Below are 20,023 nucleotides of genomic sequence, written 5' to 3'. Positions count from 1 at the left end.
CGTAAGTGTAAGATGATAATCTGACTTGACTACTAGAAATTTTTGGTGGCACTCCCTGAACCAAACTATGATATATTGTTACAAAACAAAAGGATGTAATTACTCCATTATATATTTCTTTTATATATCCTGTTAAATGGAACCAGTAGTCTACCATTAAGATATTCAAATTATTTTTATTCATGTTCATCTGCTTTTTCCCTAGTACACATTAATTGAATAGGAAGAACTGGAAAATTGAGAACTTTGGCATGGATATTGGTATTTTATGAGACAGGACAATTTCTCTCAAGTTTTATCAGGGATTTCTGCCTTCGTGGTCGTATACCCCATTGAATTCAGCAATTACCTAGGGAGTTTAAACTCCCCAGCAAAGTTATATGGCATTTGAAAAATTTTAGTTAATCAGGAATAATTTTGTTGTGAAGGTTATTATACCTTTTGAAATGATGGTACCATGTGTCTTACTGTATCCCAGAATCAATGGGAATCATTGTTACAGTCATGTAAAAACTATACTCACATAAAATAGAAACCTTCTTAGAATATCACTTTTTTTGGTGGACCTGAAAAAAAAATACTACAAAATTTGATTTTAGCTCAGATGGTTATTAAGAGTCCTCAATTTATGCTTAGAATAGAATGAATTTTGATAATGAGAATCCATTTCTGATGTCAACTTCCATGATAAGCTTTGAACTGTCTTCCTGGGGTTTAAAAAAAAAAGTCTACTGGTCTAATCTTTCAGAAAAGAAGTGGGTATACTTTTCTGCTGGTGTTTTAGGGGAAAGAATTTCTCAGTACTTACATTGTTCTCTAATATATTCTTTCTGTTATTATTTTATCCTGCCCCAGGCCCTTTCTTGGTCCATAAGAATTTCTCCCATTTAGGGGTCCCCTTAGTCCTTTCTTTATATTTGTGTGTTGGCCTTTAGCAATTCTAAGTGTATTAGGCTACAGTATTTTACCCCTGTGAAGGGCCTATTTTGTGCATGATATTCATTCTCTCGTGCAAACATTCTCCAAGGCCAGGCCCCATGAATCTGTAAATGCAAAAAGGAAGTGATTTGGGGTCTAAATACTATATACTACTTTCACTTGTGCCATTTATGGACTTTCAAGTATATGTATCACTCAAACTAAGTCAACGGTGTTCCCCGAAAAGGTTTCTTAGAAAACCCTATAATGAATAGGTATGTTAACTTATCAGTAAAGTTTATATAAATGGATTCTTCCATCTGAAGAATATGAACTGTGTTCTCGAGGTAAATAAATACTCCATTTTCAATCTTTTTTACAGTTATTTTGCTTAGCAATCCTTTATCCAGCCTCTTTGAGAATGTTATAAGGATAAGTTAAGCTCTTTCTATGAATAAATGGTTTCCTAAGCTTTTCTACTCTGCTAGTTTTACAAAATGAACCACTAACTGCTACTTCCTCTTGGGTCTTAATGTGCTCTTAATTATTAGTTAACACATATGTTAGCTATTAACACATGTAGCATATTGTTATGGTTTTTACATGTTCCCCATCACTAGAATATAAACGTCATGACTTGCTCAGTTCTCTTTTTCCCCTGGCACCAGTTTAGTGCCTTGAGAATAATGTTACACAGTGAAATGTGTGTAAGCAGGAACTCAAGATATTATTTTTTTTAAACAGATTTGGTTCATTTGACTTGTACATCTTCTAAAACAGCAAGAGAAGATTTAGAACCAGTTGTGCAGAAATTGTTCACGCCATATACTGAAACGGAGATAGGTAAGAATAATAATCAGCGATTCATGATGAAAAGGTAATATAACAACTTCACACCTCTTAGATATCTCATGAGGGTTTCTGCAACCTGGACTGAAATGTGATTTATTCAGAAACAGTCATTACACGTTTTAGTAGCATGAATGAGCACATTCTCTTCCTAAAAATGGGAAAATGTTCACTCTGTAATGGTAAAGAAAAATATATGTTTCACATACAACATGTATAATTAAATGCAAAAAATATACATTTATATGCATACATACATGCATAGGAAAAAAGACTGTAAATCTCAGTTTTGGTGGAATTATGGACAACTTTTATTTCTTTTAATTTTCTTCATTTTACAGATATTATACAAAGAGTATATCTTTATCAGAAAAAGTTATTTTCATTTTTAAAAAAAGCTGAGATAATATTACAGTATTAATTGACAAATGTAGGAATCCTTCCTAAGAATTGTCCTTTTATGTATAGCTTGCTAGTGATGTGATAAATATTTAGCTCTCAAAATATATATGCCACTATGCTACTTATTCATGGTGGAAAAATGTTTTTCAACAACAGATTTTTAAACTTTTCTCCTCATATCATAGGGGAGCTCTTGTAGCTATGAATGGAGCAAATTGGAGTGTATTTTGTGTGTAAGTGATCAAAAAGTAGCCTAATGGATATTATTCATTTATATGAAGCGAGAGTGATTTTCATTTTAGGATTTGCATGTCCACTTGAATCATGACCAGTTTCCTCACTGAGTCATATATCTTCGTTTCCTTTGGGTTTGTTCAAGCAACCATTTATTTACTCCTACCTGTTGTATTTTCTTTTAGTTTATCTCCTATGTGTCTTATTTGTTTTCTTAATGCAGAGATAGTATATAGTGAGGCATTTATATTTACATAGAAAACTCCCATTTTTAAGAACTAATATCAATATAATTTCTTTTTCTGCCACATGAATAAAATCCTGAAATCTGAAACTTTATTTCACTTTAGTTTGGAATTTAGTTTGTTTCATATTTACATTTTATTCATTGGAAAGTCTCATATAAGTATTTGGATCATTGTTAAAAACTTGATTGCAAAGTTATGAAACATGATAATCTTTTTTTTGTGTGTGCCTTTTTTAAAAAATAATTTTTTATTGTGTTTTATGTTAGTCACCATACAGTAGAAACATGACAGTATTCTTAAACCTAATATGGAATCATGGTTTTGTCCTTGGCTTTGATAACCTTGCTTTTAAAAACTGAATTTTTTCCCTCATTTCTGAAATTTTTCATAAATTTTCCTTTTTGTGGTAGTCCCAATAATACACTAAATTTGAATCTTGTATCATTGCTCTTCACTTTTTAAATGCATTTAATTTTCTTGAAAAAAAAAACAAGCTGAGGAAATTATATATTCATTACTTAGCACCCTCTAGTCATTTTAGATTTTTAAGCATTAATCTTAATGGTTAAAGTGATCCCACTTTGAAATGATATATTGTTTAGAACCTGAGTGAAATTCTTTAGTAAGAACTATGTGCTCAGAGGGGTCCTCAGGTGCACTGAGGCACTGAAAAGCTAGTTTTCACTGACACATAGGCCTTTTTATCATCAGGATGAGGTAGTGGTCATATTTTAATTAAAATGTCAGAACAAATACTGTTGGAGTTATTGAAAATGAATCACCAGATAAAGTGAGCACTGGGCCATGGCAGGTCAAAGAGGCAAAGTCACCTGGAGAAGAGAGCTCAATTCATTTTCCTGCCTAAATGAGAAACAACTTTATGAGCAATATCAACTTTTAGTGCATTAAAGCACATTCTTCTCTGTAGCAAAAGCAGCTATTTTCACAGATTAGTGGCTTTTATTACTATGTTTTAATTACTTGATAGTGATGAAATCTTATGCTTTAGAGCATTGTAAATTGTTTTAAAATGTGTGCCAAAAGAATAATATTACTTGAGCTTATTTTTTCTTTTAGAATTCTACATTCTGTTCAGTGCTGTGCTTCATAAGCCTTTGTGAAAGTCAGCCTAGTTACCTTGCAAGGAAGTCTATTGTAAAAGATAATGTTCTCTTCTGAAATACAGTACTTCTTTGCTGGTGTATCTAAGAAATTCCAGTAGGTTTGTGAATGGTATTCTCTCTATTCCTTCTGCTTACTTTTTCACATTTAAGGTACCAGCTGGAGCTCTTAACATATGCTGTCTTAAGAAGCAGTTGTACCAGTACTTCCAAGAGCCCTACTTCCCAGCCTCCTTTAAGAACATCAAAGATCTCTAAACCCTTCCCTATTTCCTGGTCCAAAGAAATTTCAGATGTGTTATGTTTAATGAACCTGATTGTACAGGTGAGAAAATTAGGTGATTACTCACCGTTCATACCAGTCTGTATTCTTCCAGACTTTAGAATATCCTTCAAAGGACTGAGTGAGCAATGGTATAACCATCCTAAATGGTTTCTTATTTTACCCAGGAAGTTGAGATTTTTCTATATGAACTGAAACAAGAATTTCATTAGTACTATATCTTGAAATGTCTGCAATGTAGTATGATTACTGCACCATGTTCTTTCTCTTTTTCCCTTGAGTGTACATGGCATGTGGAATTATCTCATCCCATTTCCTACCTCAAAAAAACAAAACCACCTAAAAACAAAAATTACCCTTATAGGTGTTTTGAGGTCTGTGGCTGTTGAGGATGTTAGGTAACTGTTGGGCTTAAAAGTCAAATGCCTTATCTTAATTCCTTTTTGTATTTGTGGTATCCAGACGAGGTCACAAGCTGTGACAGTCTCCTACACTCTTGGCCTCATGCTACTCTGCTACGTTGCGAAAATAGCCTCTTCCTAAGTATGGCATGTAACTGTAGACCATTTATGGCTTGTATTTGGTATGCCATTGTTGATTTTTTTCTGCCTACCTTATTCTGTACTTAACCCAGTTTAATTTGCCTAAGATCTTATTCTAAATTACCTACTACTTCTTCAGTCCTTTACACTATCTAATTGATGAAGTGAGCTATTAAAGAAAACCAGTTCTACTCCTGGTTAGGTGATGTATTCCTAGCCAAACCTCAGCAGCTTTAATATTTTTTTGACAACTGTAGTTCACAACTGCATGTTATTTTTTCAACTATCTCTCTGCCTTCCAGCTGACCTCAAAGAAGGATGAAGCAATTATATGTCTTTTTGAGGGTTTTAAGGTCAAAGCCCGATAACTCCCTTCTATCTAGAGCATTTATCTTCAGCCTATGTCAACTTTTCATCTTCCTCCTGGTTCCTTCTCAGTGCTTCAACCTCTATGAAATTTCTTCCTATAATCTCTTGGATTATTCATTTTTCCCAACTTCTTTTGAGTGAAAGTCCTCCTTTGAGCTGGAACTTTCATGAAATACAAGATAAACTCTCTTCATGTATGCTTAGAAATGGACTGGGCAATATTAAAGGAATTCCAGACCTTAGCCCACTTTTCTGCAATGCTCCTGGAGTCTGGTGGTGCAAATCACAGGCGGTATGTTTAATTATCTTCCCATAAGATTTAGTGAAACTGAACTTAAAACCAATAAATTTACTAAGAGCCATATGGTTTTAGATGTGAAATATGAGTTCCTTATGTTCCTTTATTTTGTCAGTAAATAGGTTTTACCATCTGTCATGTGTTTATATGAAGTTAGTGACACCTTAGGCTCATAGATCTTAGCATTAGGAAGGGACATCATAAGGGATCACTTACTCCAGAGTTTCTTCATCCTATCACACTAATAATTGCAGATTATTTTAAATGAACTAGAAAAATAACATATTTGGTATTCTTGCAGTAGAGATGTTTTAAATTAAATATAACAAAATCTTATTTATCCTGAATTGGGGAATTGGGCATTCTTAACTGAATACTGCAGTTAGCTGTGAATTTTGCTACATTGATTACCAATTTAACAATAAGAGCTAATTAACTAGATAATTACACCTTTTGCATTTTCTTTATGATTCACAAGGTGCCCCATGGTCTTGGGTAATCTTAATATACATCCATTGTTATCATAGTACAGAATTCAAATTTTTGTTCAGATTCAGGCTAAAAAAAATCCTGTAGTCAATAATATTAACAGCAATGTTTTCTGTTTTCAAGCAAAGAAAATTTAATTATAACATTTCTAAGGAAGAATGGCAAGGAAATAATTTTTAAGATAGCAAAAAATAGGTTTTAGGTATTAATGAGGTTGAACCTTTTAATAAGCACATCATACTTTGATTATACTTGAAAACAGGATGAAAATCAATATAGAAATTGTTCATTGAGGGGCGCCTGGGTGGCACAGCGGTTAAGCGTCTGCCTTCGGCTCAGGGCGTGATCCCAGCGTTATGGGATCAAGCCCCACATCAGGCTCCTCTGCTATGAGCCTGCTTCTTCCTCTCCCACTCCCCCTGCTTGTGTTCCCTCTCTCGCTGGCTGTCTCTATCTCTGTCAAATAAATAAATAAAATCTTTAAAAAAAAAAAACAGAAATTGTTCATTGAATGTCTGTTGTATGCCAGGCCCTTTGTATTAGGGAACTTGAAAAATCAAGAGACTCAAGGACTGAGTCTGCTTTATCCGTGCATCTCTATCTCCTAGCCCAAGCCTAACACACATAATAGATACTCGCTGTTAAATGAGAGAATATGTGCTAAAAACAACTTTAAGTTTCACAACCTTATTTTCGTTGTTGGTGCCATCACTTTTTTTTTTTATTATTTTTTATTACATTATGTTAGTCACCATACAGTACATCCCCGGATTCCAATGTAAAGTTCGATGCTCCATTAGTTGCGTATAACAACCAGTGTACCATGCAATACGTGCCCTCCTTACCACCCATCACCAGTCTATCCCATTCCCCCACCCCCCTCCCCTCTGAAGTCCTCAGTTTGTTTCTCATAGTCCATAGTCTCTCATGTTTCATTCCCCCTTCTGATTACCCCCCCTTTCTTTATCCCTTTCTTCCCCTACCTATCATCACTTTTTTTTTCACTTCTTTTTTTTTTATGATATATTAGTCACCCTACAGTACATCATTAGTTTTTGATGTAGTGGTCCATGATTCATTGTTTGCATGTAACACCCAGTGCTCCATGAGTATAACACCCAGTGCTCCATGCAATACGTGCCCTCCTTAATACCATTCATTGGTCTAGCCTACCCCCCCACCCCACGCCCTAAAACCCTCAGTTTGTGTCCTGGAGTCCATAGTCTCTCGTTCATTTGGTTCATTTTATAATCCAGTAGGACAAAGTGTTAGTGAGTTATGGTATCAGTGTGTTAATCCTGCATATACTATTTTTAATAACTGCTTTATTGAGGTACAATCCAGTTCACTTACCTAAAGTGTAAAATTCAGTGTTTTTTAATATATTCACCAAATAGTTCAAACATCACCACAGTCAATTTTAGAATATTTCTGTCACCCAAAATAGAAACCCCACACCTGTTGACAGTCATCCCTCACTTACGCCAATTCCCCCAGCACTAAGTAACCACTAATCTACTTCCGGTCTGTATAGATTTGTCTCTTCTGGACATCTCATAATCCTGTATAGATCATTGACTTAATAAATAATTTTTCAAGTTGGTTTGTTTATGTAAAACAAAAAAAAATTTGTTACCTTCTTTAGTGGCATAATTCAAGGATGAGTGTGTTCAGAAGCACTTTGATACTTCTGTGGAGAAATAGTAGAAATAGGAAGATCGGTAGGAGAAGGAAGGGAAGAATGAAGGGGGCGGCAAACAGAAGGGGGAATGAACCACGAGAAACTATGGACTCTGGGAAACAAACTGAGGGCTTCAGAGGGGAGGGGGGTGGGGGACTGGGATAGGCCAGCAATGGGTATTAAGGAGGGCACATATTGCATGGTGCACTGGGTGTTATACGCAAATAATGAATCATGGAACATTGCATCAAAAACTAAGGATGTACTATATGGTGACTAACGTAAACATAATAAATGATTATTAAAAAAACACAATTGGAGTTATAGCTAAGTAACTTACTAGAAATCAAAATAATTTTTAAAATCTAACTTGTCTTAGGTTGAAAAGCCATCATTGCTTGAAATATATACACGTATTAGAGTATGGATTAAGATTTATATTTTTTACACACGAAGCTCTCATTTACTACACTATATAATCATGGCTTTGTTAGTAATTGTGTACATATTGTATTAATTGACAAGCTTATTGTGCTTCATATATGAGTAAAATTTATGTCTACATTTAGAAAATGAAGAAGTTGAGAAACCAAGACTTTTGTGGGCTCTTTACTTCAATATGAGAGATTCTTCAGATATCAGCAGGAACTCTTATAATGATTTACCGTCCAACGTTTATGTCTGCTCTGGCCCAGACTGTGGTTTAGGAAATGATAATGCAGTCAAACAGGTAAGCTGTTGGTGTTTTTCAGTTTTGTGTTAAAAAGTTGGTGTGGTAGGGAGAATGAATTGTTTTTTCCTCTGGGATGTGGTAAAAAAAAGACTAGAAAAGCTTGTCATGTAGTATCATCTCTGTAACTTGCCCCCAAACTTTTTCCTGTGAATGACAAAGCTTCTTAAAATATACTTTAAATATAGTATCCAGTATTTTCACATTCTTGACTATAATGATGAATTTGCAAGAGAGCATTTATGAGTTCCATTGTGGGAATAGGATGGAAGATATTAGAAATACATATTCTGAAAAATGAAAGTTATACTAGTTTTCTAAAGAAACGTTGCTTCTAATTTAAACTGTTGGCCTATTGTTTTATTATTTTGAAATACACTAACCGTTTTTCTTTGTTAATCTCTGAGTCATTTCAAAAGGAGTGTAACTAAACACATACAAAATGTAATTGTTAGATGGTCTTAAGGCATTTTCTTACTTTGGAAAAAAACATGTAACTTAATCACAGTGGCAAGGCCATGACCCCACGTATCTATAGTTTTTTTGCCTCATTCTTTGTTTCTCATCTTCAGAGTCTAATGGTGATCCTTGATAATCCTATTCAGCCAGTGATATCAAAAGTGGAAAGTCATCCATCATTCATTCTATTAGTTTAATAGGAACCCGGGATGGTTCAAGTTCTACATTTATGACTTAAAATGGCCAAGGCATTTTTGCTTGATGCTCTACTTTTTTCCAAGTGGAATTGCCAACATGTTTTCAGCCAGATAGCTTAGGGCATTTTTTTAAAAAGATTATTAATTTTAGAGAGCATGTGCACAGAGGGGCAGAGGGAGAGAAGCAGACTCCCCACTGAGTGCAGAGCCTGATGCGGAGCTCCATCTCCTGACGCTGAGATCATGACCTGAGCTGAAATCAAGAGTAGGATGCTTAACTGTCTGAGTCATCCAGGCACCCCTAGCTTAGGTCATTTTTATTCCTGAGTGGACTGTAATGTTTTTTAACCAAAATGGGAAGGCTTTTTACATAAGGGCTTATTATGCAAGTACTAATGTGATCTTAACTACCAGCTAGAAGATTATAATTGAAGGATAATTTTTTATGAGGTAATTTGCTTCCCAAGAAGATAGACTTCAGTGTTATCATAGTACAAAACAATAATAATGCTACTTTTGGTACTATTATATACTATTAAATATGAGTAGTTTTAAATTATTATATAGCTTTAAACCTCATATCAGTTTGGGGAGAAATAAACCTACTTTATTTATTTTTTTTTATTTTAGTGTTTTTTTATTATATTATGTTAGTCACCATACAGTACATCCCTGGTTTCTGATGTAAAGTTCGATGATTCATTAGTTGCGTATAACACCCAGTGCACCATGCAATACGTGCCCTCCTTAATACCCATATACCTACTTTAAAGGGCATCAGTAATAATATTTACAAAGAGCCAGTGTATTTAAATAAACTTGTGTTATGATTCCTGTATTTCATCCTATGTCCATCCTAGTCACTAATTGATAAATTCTGTTTTCCAAATTGTCTATAAAAGCTGTTAGAGCATCACCTAGGCTTTGTCTGTGTAACAAACATAAGCACCTGCAGATTTCTTTTTTTTTTTTTTTACAAATGGTTTATTTTACCAGTTAGCAAGTTTGCATCTACTTTTCCTATTTGTAAATGTATAGATGTTGAATAGCATAGACCTGCCTCCCTTGTGTTCATATGGAACTATTTATGATTTGAAAGCATACTAAAAATATAAAGTGGTCTGTGTTTAATACAGGTTAAAGTTGTGCACACCAAGACATTCTCTATTATCACCACAATGATGCTAGCCTAAGTAGCCTAAGTGATAATTGTGATTCTGTGACTTGCTGGTTTTTATAGTTTGTTACTTCAGGATTTTGGGGTTTTTTTCTGAAACTGACATATGATGATATCTCTTTTCTTAATACAGGTAGTGTCTCATTTACCCACACATACTGATGAACAGACTGGTCTATAGTTGTTACTCCCAAGGGCATTGATAACTCACTCCTCCTTCAGGAGCCCCCATCTCCTAGGAGGTATCACTACCATGAGAACAAGAATAATTATATAGTAATGTCCTCCTTCTATTATATTTCAGGTGTAAAATGGTTTAAATTGGCTGATGTGGGCAGCCTACCCACCATTTAGAATGTTGTCTTTATGGCATATTAGCAATTTGTTTATGACTTTGGTACAGAATTTTTAAGTTGAAGACTAGTTTTATAGATCATATGACCTATCAAGTTGCTCACATATTGCAGTATCATTAACTTTCTCATGCCATGGAGGGAGAGGGAAATTTCAGGTGTCACGTTTTCTAAAGCTACCATTCACTGCACATTTTCTGTATACCAGATGGTATCTTAAGCATCACACGTATATTATTTCATTTGGTCCTCACAACCCTATGAGGTAAGTATTTGTGACATGCCTGTTTTACAGATGAGGGAACTAAGACCTAAAGGGGCTAAATAACTTGTACCAAGATAACGGATCTGGTAAATTTGTGAACCAGAACTTAAACTCAGGTCTGTTGGACCCCAGTGCTTGTACACTGATCTAGTGTCCTGTGCTATTTTTATCTTGTTAATGTGGATACATCCTAAATACATTAAACTGCTAGATTGACAAAATATTTTTTGTTTTGTCTAGATGTATGTTAAATAAACATAGGAATGTCTTCAGTATCTAGGTGTGTTCTCTCTATATTTCCTGATACAAAGAAGCAAAGTCACAATATAATTATTCCTTTTTAATTTTTTTAAATACATGAAACTCTCTACTCTTCAACTTGGCTTAAAAGGGCAAAAAGTATTGGGGTGCCTGGGTAGTTCAGTTAGTTGAGCATCTGACTCTTGATTTCGGCTCAGGTCATGATCTCAGAGTCATGGTCCATGCTGGGCATGAAGCCTGCTTGTGATTCTCTCCCTCTCACTCTACCCCTCCCCGCTGATGTTCTCTCTTTCTGAAAAAAGGTGGGGGGGGGCAAAAAGGATTCAAAGTTAACAATTAACTACTCTGAACTAACCTCTATTTATGACAACTCTCACAATGGAGGCTTAGTTGACAAATGAAATGCAGAAGACCAAGAAGTATTAGATAGACCTTCCAGAGCACAGCAGTTGACCCTAAAAGGTTCCAGCAGTTAGAGAGGGGAGATGGGAAGGGCTGGAGGTTGGCTGTAGGAAATTGTCATCAGTGAGGGCCAGTGGCAAATGGGCTGATGGTGAGAGTTCCACAAGTAGGTAGAAAACAAGTAAGGGTGGTGCAGTAGCCTGCACTTGGTTAGCAGTTAGATTATGACAAGGATATATGGAAACAGAGTGTGGAATCCAGCCACAGGGACTGAGGTCCAGGGGGAAATGTATCCTACAGGTAGGTAACAAAAGGGAGACAAGGTGTGAGACACACAGGAACTGGAGTTTTAAAAGTTCTTTAGTTCATTTAAAAAAAATGTATATTAGGACACTATTCCACACCAGGAACTAAGGATCCAGAGTTGATTAAAACTCAGTCCTTGTCATCCCTGGAGGAATCACTGACTAGTAAAGAAGAACATGTAAACAAAAGATAATGCAGTACAGTATATGCAATAATAGAATAATATCCAAAATTCAAAAATAATACAGAGGAGCCATGAGCTCTATTTAGGAGTCAAAGAACTGCAGAGAGGGATATAAAAGATAAGCAGCAATTCCCCATACAAATGGAAGATAATTGAAACATTCCAGCATCTGCACCAATCCATGATAGAAACATCATGGTGTGTTTAAGAAAGTGCACATAAATAGGTATTAGTGAAGCAAAAAGTCTGAAAGGTGAAGATGGGATGGAGTGAATGGTAAGACCAGAGAAATAGGCCTGCAGAGTTTTGTATGCCATAGCAAAGATTTGAATTTTTATCCTTTTAAGAAATGGGGAGTCATTGAAGACTTTTAAGCCAGAAAGTGGCATAACCAGAATTTCATTTCCATAGACCCCCTCTGAAGGCAGCATGGAAATGGATTACATGGGGGAATCTTAGAGGCAAGGTGACCATTTCTGAGATGTTGCAGTTGTCTAAGGGAAAGGTGATACATGCCTGGGCTGTATCTATAGGGAAGAAAAAAAAATAAGAGTCAAGAGCTAAGAGATAAGATTGTCAGAATTTGGCCATTGATTGCATACGGAGATGAAAGGAAGTAAGAGGGAGGGAGAACTTCTATAGGCAGACAAGGTTGAGATAAAAGACAAAAAGAGGAACAAAAGGATGAGACAGAGGCTCTGACCTCAGTGCTCCTGCTTCTAGGAGCTAAGTTTCTCCAGCAAAAACCTGTGATGCGTTCCTGGGGTGGAGACTAAAGCAGGCATCTCAATATTTAGTTTCAAAATAGTCACAGTAAAATGGCACGTCCAAAAAAAATACCCTTGAATTATACTGAAGATAGGAAAGTATTTTTCTCTCTGTCCCTTCTTGCAACTTCACATCAAAGCTCAAAAGTTTGTTTAGTATCCCTCCACCCACTCCCGAGGAATGTCATTTTTAATTACCTGATGGACCAACCACCTGAGTCTACCAACTGTAGATGGCCAGATGGTAAATAGTTTAGATTTTACAGCCCCTACTGTCTCTTCTGCAGCTACTCAACCCTGCCATTGTAGTGCAAAAGCACCCACAAAAAATAGATAAATGAATGAGATTGGCTGTGTTCAATAAAACCTTATTTACAGTAATAGCAGGCTGGATTTGGCCTGTGGACCATAGTTGTCAACTCCTGGCCTAAGGGATGACTTTGTGTTCATGTCAGGAAGAAGGATTAAAGTGGTAGAGAAGACACTGTTGCCTTTAAAACAAGCATATACCTTAAAATGGTTTAATGACTTTTGTTTACCCATGGGATAGAGTGCAAGCTCCCTAGTATGGCAGGGACCCTGATCTAACAATGATCTGTACTCATCTAAATAAAAGTAAGGATATGTTTAGAATAGAATAGCAATGTTTCTTGTCACATTTGCTTTTGTGTGTGTGTGTGTGTGTGTGTGGTTCATTAAAATCACATTCGGTTTCTTATTCTCTTATGTGCCAGACTAAGCTCAGCTTAGATCTTGACATTTTGGGGCTCCTGGGTGGCTCAGTTGGTTAAGCCTTTGACTCTTGGTTTCGACTCAGGTTCATGAGATCAAGCCCCCACATAGGACCCTATTGGCCAGTGTTGGCAGAGTCTGCTGGAGATTCTCTTCCTCTTCTCGGCCCCCCTCCCTGCCCCCCCCCGACGCTTTGTCTCTCTCTCTCTCAATAAATAAATCTTTAAAAATAAAATAAAATCTTGACCTTTTAGCTATTATTATTATTAATAATAACAGCGATAACAGCTACCATATATAGAGGCTTAGCCTTTGCCATTTCATAGACGAGGAAAGCAAGGCTCAGAAGTTGATTAAGCATTCCCCCAAATTGTATTGCTACTAAGTGGCAGAACCAGCATTTGCACATGGCCATCTATTCAGACTCCATGATCTTGAACACCATGTTATACTCCTTAATGCCCAGGGGGAGTTAAATTATACCAGAAAAGCAAATAGTTGAACAAATAATGAATTTTCTTGATTTTAATAATGACTTATTAAAATTATATGCTAAGTTTCATTTTACAGCTATCACAAATAGGCTCTATTGGAAATTTACATAAAGAGTATTAAAGGAAATTATATTTCTACCATCGTTGTAGAACGAATGTCCTTAAATTTTCAGCTATCTAACACCTGATAATCTGATCAAGTACTGATAATACTTAAGCGTGGGCCTGAATGCATGCATAGAATTGGAGAGAAGTCATGGATTTCTGAAAGTAGATTTTCAGAAGGTCATGTATACTTGACAGAGTTCTATAACTTAAGGAAATTTTCAAGGATGATAATTCATTTTTTTAATAATTGCAAAAAGTCATATACATTTTAAGCTGATATCCAAACACTATTGTGTCCTTTCTTCCCTTGCCAGGCTGAAAGACTTTTCCAGCTAATCTGCCCCAATGAAGACTTCTGTCCACCCCCACCAAATCCTGAAGACATTATCATTGATGGGGACAGTTTACAATCGGAGACCTCTGAATTCAGTGTCATACCAGAAGCTAACTCAGAGACTCCCAAGGAAAGCACAAGCCTGGGAAACCCAGAGGAGACCTCTCAGTAATAGATATACACCAAACTGAATACCCCACTTTGGAAATCCCTCCTGGCCTCAGAGTCTTCTTTATGAAAGAACTGTTTGAAAAATGTTAGAAAACAGCAGCCAGTTGACATACATAATTACCAAGTGAAGCAGGTCATAGAAATCCAAAAGGGGATTTTCCTTAAAGAGGACATTGTAAGAACACAAAACGCTTATAAAGCACATTGGCCTGCCTGCTAATTTAAGATACCAAACCTGTAGAATTACCAGATAAATATAAATGGATTGGTTCCCAGGAGTATAGTAGCTATGGATATGGAAGTGTACCTCTGCGTTGTTAATAGTTCTGTCATATTCAGAAAGCTTTTGCTTACCACTTTGAATCTTTGTTTGAAAGCTGCATCTTCAGAATCAGGTCACATATTTCCTTTGATCATTTTAATTCTATTTTCTTTATGGGTATGGGCATGATAACAGCAATGATAAAAGCACATGTAAATGTAGTTGAGGAAAGCTAAAGTATCAAGATCTAGGCAGGAGCCTATGTTTGGAATAGAGGCTTATTTTCTATCTTGAGAATTATTGAAAACGCCAGTATTAAAGTACTCATATTTACAAATCATGAGTCCATTAGTCAGCATTTCTTAATGTTAGTAATGATATTTGTATGTGAATCATTTACACTCTAGGAAAGCTTCTAAGATTGAAGAAATGGAAGGAAAGATTTGGATATGCTCATCAGTATATGGAAATTCTGTCTAGTCAGGTAACTAAAGCCTAATTGTATATGGACCCAATTTAGTCCTAGCTATTACTACTGATGATATTATACAAATTGTTTAACTTGCAGGCCTCACTTTCTCTGTATGTAAGGTGGAAATAGTAACATGTTGCCTACTGTAGGAGAATAGTTTTGAAGATAAATGCAGTGTAATCCTTGGAATGGTATTTCTGGGGTGGGGGGAGTTGTTTTCTCCTTGACTTGGAGGTGAGTATCAAGTCTCATGTGGCAAATAATTGTTTGCTGTCAACTCCCCCAACACAATAGATCACAGTGTTTTTTTGCAACTAAGCTTTTTTAAAAAAACTATTTCTTAAATTGGTATTTTATAGACCAGTAAAGATAGCAACATGGAATTGTGGTTTTGAATCTTGGAAGGAAAGCATGCTATAAATTTTTCATATTCATTTTCTGCTAGCTAAATCTGAACCACTAAGGACTCTGAATACCGTATGACGGTTGGTAAGCCCTAATATACACTTAACATAAAAATATAGGGGCTATACATAGCCACCAAATCTAGTTACAATGACAGTGACTCTTAAAATTTTTCCAGATGCCAAGTTCTGATGGTTTGCTCTTTTTGAGCAATAGTTTGAATTTATTTCAGTAGTTAAATATATAAAAAGTTTATTGTGCATTCTGACCTACATTACCAATCAGAGAGCCATTGCTACAGTAGAAAGCACGTAGTTGCAGTGAGGCTGTGACCTCTCCAGATTTCAGAGAAGGTCTTAAAGAAAGCTAGCTCTGTCAGGTCAGAGATTCATAGAAAATGGGAAGAACAAAGGAATGTAGCTCTTACCTCACCTTTCCAATCCCCTGTGGATATAGCTGAATCCAGATGGAAGGAAAACCTCCCCAGCCTCTCAAGCTGCTCCTGATTCCTCTGCCCATGTACACCCCATCTCCTACCTGGCCCTCTCTCTTCCTCTCTCTTCCCCTTTAATAATGTCCTACAAATCAGGAATTGTAGAATCGCATTATAATCCATTTTGTTATATAGATTCATATCTTTCTTAAATCATATTTCCTGAAACCCAACTATGCCATGTGCTAAATGTACAATACATACCTAGAAGCACCAGGTATTGGCCCTGCCCCTCAATACAAGCAATATAAAAGGTTCCACTATATGAAAGTATTGAGTCTGAATACAATTGCAGTAAGTTGCGCCAATTAAGATATTGTACTTTGTTATAGTCTAAGAGTTAAGGCCTCTTGAATGCAGCATACACGTTATGTAAGCAACCAAGCAGAGTAGGCCCAGAATAATAACTACAAAGACTATGATAGCTTTACTGCAGCTGTTTATAGGTAGACAAGGAAGGAGATGCTCTGTGGTCTCATGGCCTAACCTATATTGTACCCTATTTTATCCATTAGCTAGCACCACAATCTCTCTTCCAGGTTATTTATTAAATACTATTTAAATGTTTAAAAGCTCCTCAATATGATTAGTGATTAAAATATTACACAACTGCTAAAAAACATTGTGTTAGAGAACTTTAGATGTATCCTGTTGCTTCAGAATATAATAGAAATTATTAAGAGCTTTCTTTTCAGCTATCTTAATTACTGCAAATAAATCTTTTTTTTTCATAGTTTTAAGCCAAAAAAAGAAAAACATTTTGGTTTTGTTGTAAAACCATAAGCCTGAAGTTATATGAATAAAGTTGATACGTTGTGTGTGATACAAAAATTTCAGTAGCTAATTTAACATTTTGAATATTGTCATCAAAGAATTTCGATTCATGTGTTTAAAATGTTAGGTTATACATGCTTCTTATTAACCAAAAATGATAATAACATTCAGTTTAGTGATCTATTTGAAAACCAGTTACCTATGTTGCTACTGTGTCTTTATCTAGTTGGTATGCCTGCCTATAAATGTAGGTATTTTCTATAGGAAAACTGAGTTAAAATTTTCCCGTCTCTGATGATATTTAGTTGCCCATAGTAAAATGGCCATGTTAATGGTTAACTTCTAGAATGGTAGTTTCTGAGATTAGCAGCCCTTTATCTAAAATAATGACCATGCTAATGATTATAACTTTTGTCATAGCTATAGTTCCCAAGAAGGCAGCCCTTTGTCTAAAGTCCTAAAGACCTCAAAAAATTTTGTTGAAATTTGATCACTGAGTAGTATTGATCCTTTAAAGCAGGAATTAAACAGTTTTCTTATAAATTATTTATTGCTATTGATATTGAATAATTTATCTCTGCTCTTGGTTAATTTTCTTATATGCACTTCAGAGGCATAAATATGATTATTCATAATTTTCACACTGTAGCAGTAAGTTTTCAGAGGAAATAAAAGTGTTTTGATGCCTTTCAGGTGTGGTTTCCTATTTTTTAATATTAAAACTTTGCATATATGCCAAGAAATTAAAGATTGTCTTGGAACTGATTTATTGATTGATACCAGTCTATTATTTAAACAGTTAATTGTCCAGCTGCATACTTGGTTTTGTTTCTAAGCATTTGTCAACTGTCAGGTTTGTGAGAAAGGCAATCAAATGATGGTTGATTCACTTAGCATATTGTTCTAGATGCCAGGATCAGACTTCATTCTGTTTGAAATTGGTGCTTGAAGAATGGGCTATGGCTTTATAGTACGTTGATTGCCTACAAACTGTTTTCACATCTCACTTAGTATATGAGAATATGAAATGTTTTTCATATTTACTTGGTGAATGAGAACCTGAAATGTTTTTCTCTTTGGTGGTTGAGTCCGCAACAGCTTACTTAAAATACATAAGAGACTGCTGATGTTCTTTGTATACAGAAATCATTCATTGAACTGTAATTTGCTCTTGGATCAAATAATTAAAGCAGAGTGACATTTTCTGTCAATTCCAGGTAGTTTCCTAAAGCTGCTCAGAATGCATTCAAAGGATAACAGGACTCCTTCAAAACCGGCAGTTTATCTGTGAGATTATTAATAAATTTAGGAAAAATAAGGTTAATTGAATTTTTAAACAAGTAGCTGTATTAAGCACCTTGGAGCTCATAAAGTATTCACACTTTTTTAAACAAGTGATTTGATGTTTGAATTCTCCTCCTTAATGATGGCTTTTTTAAAACGTTAGTTAGGGGTGCTTCCGGGGCTCGGTTAAGCATCTGCCTTCGGTTCCGGTCATGATCCCAGAGTCCTGGGATTGAGCCCCACATCAGGCTGCCTGCTCAGCAGGGAGCTTTCTCCCTCTGCCACTCCCCTTGCTTGTGCTCTCTCTCTCTCTGTAAAATAAATAAATAAAATCATTTAAAAAACAAAACAAAGATGTTAAATGGTTTAACACTTAGCATCCCATGTCACATATTTTTAAAGATTTTATTTATATTAGATAGATTGCACGAGGGGAGGAGCAGAGGGAGAGGAACTGTTGGCCTGAGATACTGTCTCCCTCTGCCCCCCCCAACTCTCTGAAATAAATACATAAATCTTTAAAAAAAAACAAAAATAATGTCTTAAAAGAACATTAAAGAATTCAGGTGTATATAAACAAGGTATTTGGGAGAGTGCCTAGAATATAGCAAGCACTGTAAATGTTTGTTAAATAAACAAACAAAAAGGGCAAATAATGTCATGGGAAAAGATCCACAATACATAATCAAAAGAAGGAAGTTAAAAAAAGAGGACTTATAGCATGATGCCATTTTGTGTAAAAAAGTCTTTATGCATATGTGTATGTTTGTGCGAAGTCTAGAGGAGTGCACACAAAATGGTAATACTTTTTTGCATAGTGTGATTTTATGAATCTTTTTTTCCTTATGTTTCTTTGAATTGTCTACATTTTTTGAGGTATTCATTCTCCACTTCTAATGTCACTCCTCTTCAGATGTGAAACTGTACATACACATGAACATACAGACAAAATGAGTATGTTTTTTAAAATACTTTTTATTTCACTTAGCATAATACCCTCCAGTTCCAACCAGGTCGATGCAAGTGGTAGTTATTCATCCTTTCTGATGGCTGAGTGATATTCCATTGTATATATGGACCACATCTTCTTTATCCATTCATCTGTTGAAGGGCATCTGGGCTCCTTCCACAGTTTGGCTATTGTGGACATTGCTGCTATGAACATTGGGGTGCATGTGCCCCTTCTTTTCAGTACCTTATCTTGGGGGTAAGTTCCCAGTAGTGCAATTGCTGGGTCATAGAGTAGCTCTATTTTTAACTTTTTAAGGGACCTCCACACTGTTTTCCAGAGTGGCTGTACCAACTTGCATTCCCACCAACAATGTAGGAGGGATCCCCTTTCTCCACATCCTCTCCAGCAATTGTTGTTTCTTGCCTTGTCAATTTTTGCCATTCTAACTGGCGTAAGGTGGTATCTCAGTGTGGTTTTGATTTGAATTTCCCTGATGGCTAATGATGTTGAACATTTTGTCATGTGTCCGTTAGCCATTTGTATGTCTTCTTTGGAGAAGTGTCTCTTCATGTCTTCTGCCCATTTTTTGACTGGGTTATTTGTATTTTGGATGTTGAATTTGAGAAGTTTTTTATAGATCTTGGATACCAGCCCTTTATCTGTAATGTCATTTGCAAATATCTTCTCCCATTCCATGGGTTGCCTCGTAGTTTTGTTGACTATTTCCTTTGCTGTGCAGAAGCTTTTTATCTTGATGAAGTCCCATGTCTTTTCATGTCTTCTGACCAATTTTTTTTTACTATTTTTATATTTTATTTACATTTAAGCTAGTTTACATATAGTGTATTATTAGTTTCAGAGGTAGAATTTAGTGATTCGTCAGGTGCATATAACACCCAGTGCTCATTACATCAACTGCCCTCCGTAATGCCCATTACCCAATTACTCCATCCCCCACCCACCCCCCCTCCAGCAACCCTCAGTTTGCTCCCTATAGTTATGAGTCT

General features: G+C 35.7%; 1 protein-coding gene across 4 annotated transcripts in view; it reads left to right on the top strand.

Annotated features, from left to right (window-relative positions):
• Nucleotides 1–18,320, top strand: part of CHM (CHM Rab escort protein) — a 191,574-nt gene extending 173,254 nt beyond the window's left edge. For 2 of the 4 annotated variants that reach the window (XM_034649138.1, XM_034649137.1), the window contains 3 exons: nt 1,663–1,761; nt 8,004–8,164; nt 14,184–18,319. In XM_034649138.1, coding sequence (XP_034505029.1) covers nt 1,663–1,761; nt 8,004–8,164; nt 14,184–14,375 — 452 coding nt within the window. In that variant the 3' untranslated portion in view covers nt 14,376–18,319. Of the gene's footprint in view, nt 1–1,662; nt 1,762–8,003; nt 8,165–14,183 lie in introns of all 4 variants that reach the window. The other 2 variants (XM_034649139.1, XM_034649136.1) reach the window with 2 other exon arrangements.
• The last annotated feature ends 1,703 nt before the right edge of the window (nt 18,321–20,023 follow it).

Source organism: Ailuropoda melanoleuca, chromosome X (genome assembly GCF_002007445.2).
Source record: "Ailuropoda melanoleuca isolate Jingjing chromosome X, ASM200744v2, whole genome shotgun sequence".
In the NCBI taxonomy this organism is placed as follows: domain Eukaryota; kingdom Metazoa; phylum Chordata; class Mammalia; order Carnivora; family Ursidae; genus Ailuropoda; species Ailuropoda melanoleuca.
This window is presented reverse-complemented; position numbering and strand designations above follow the sequence as displayed.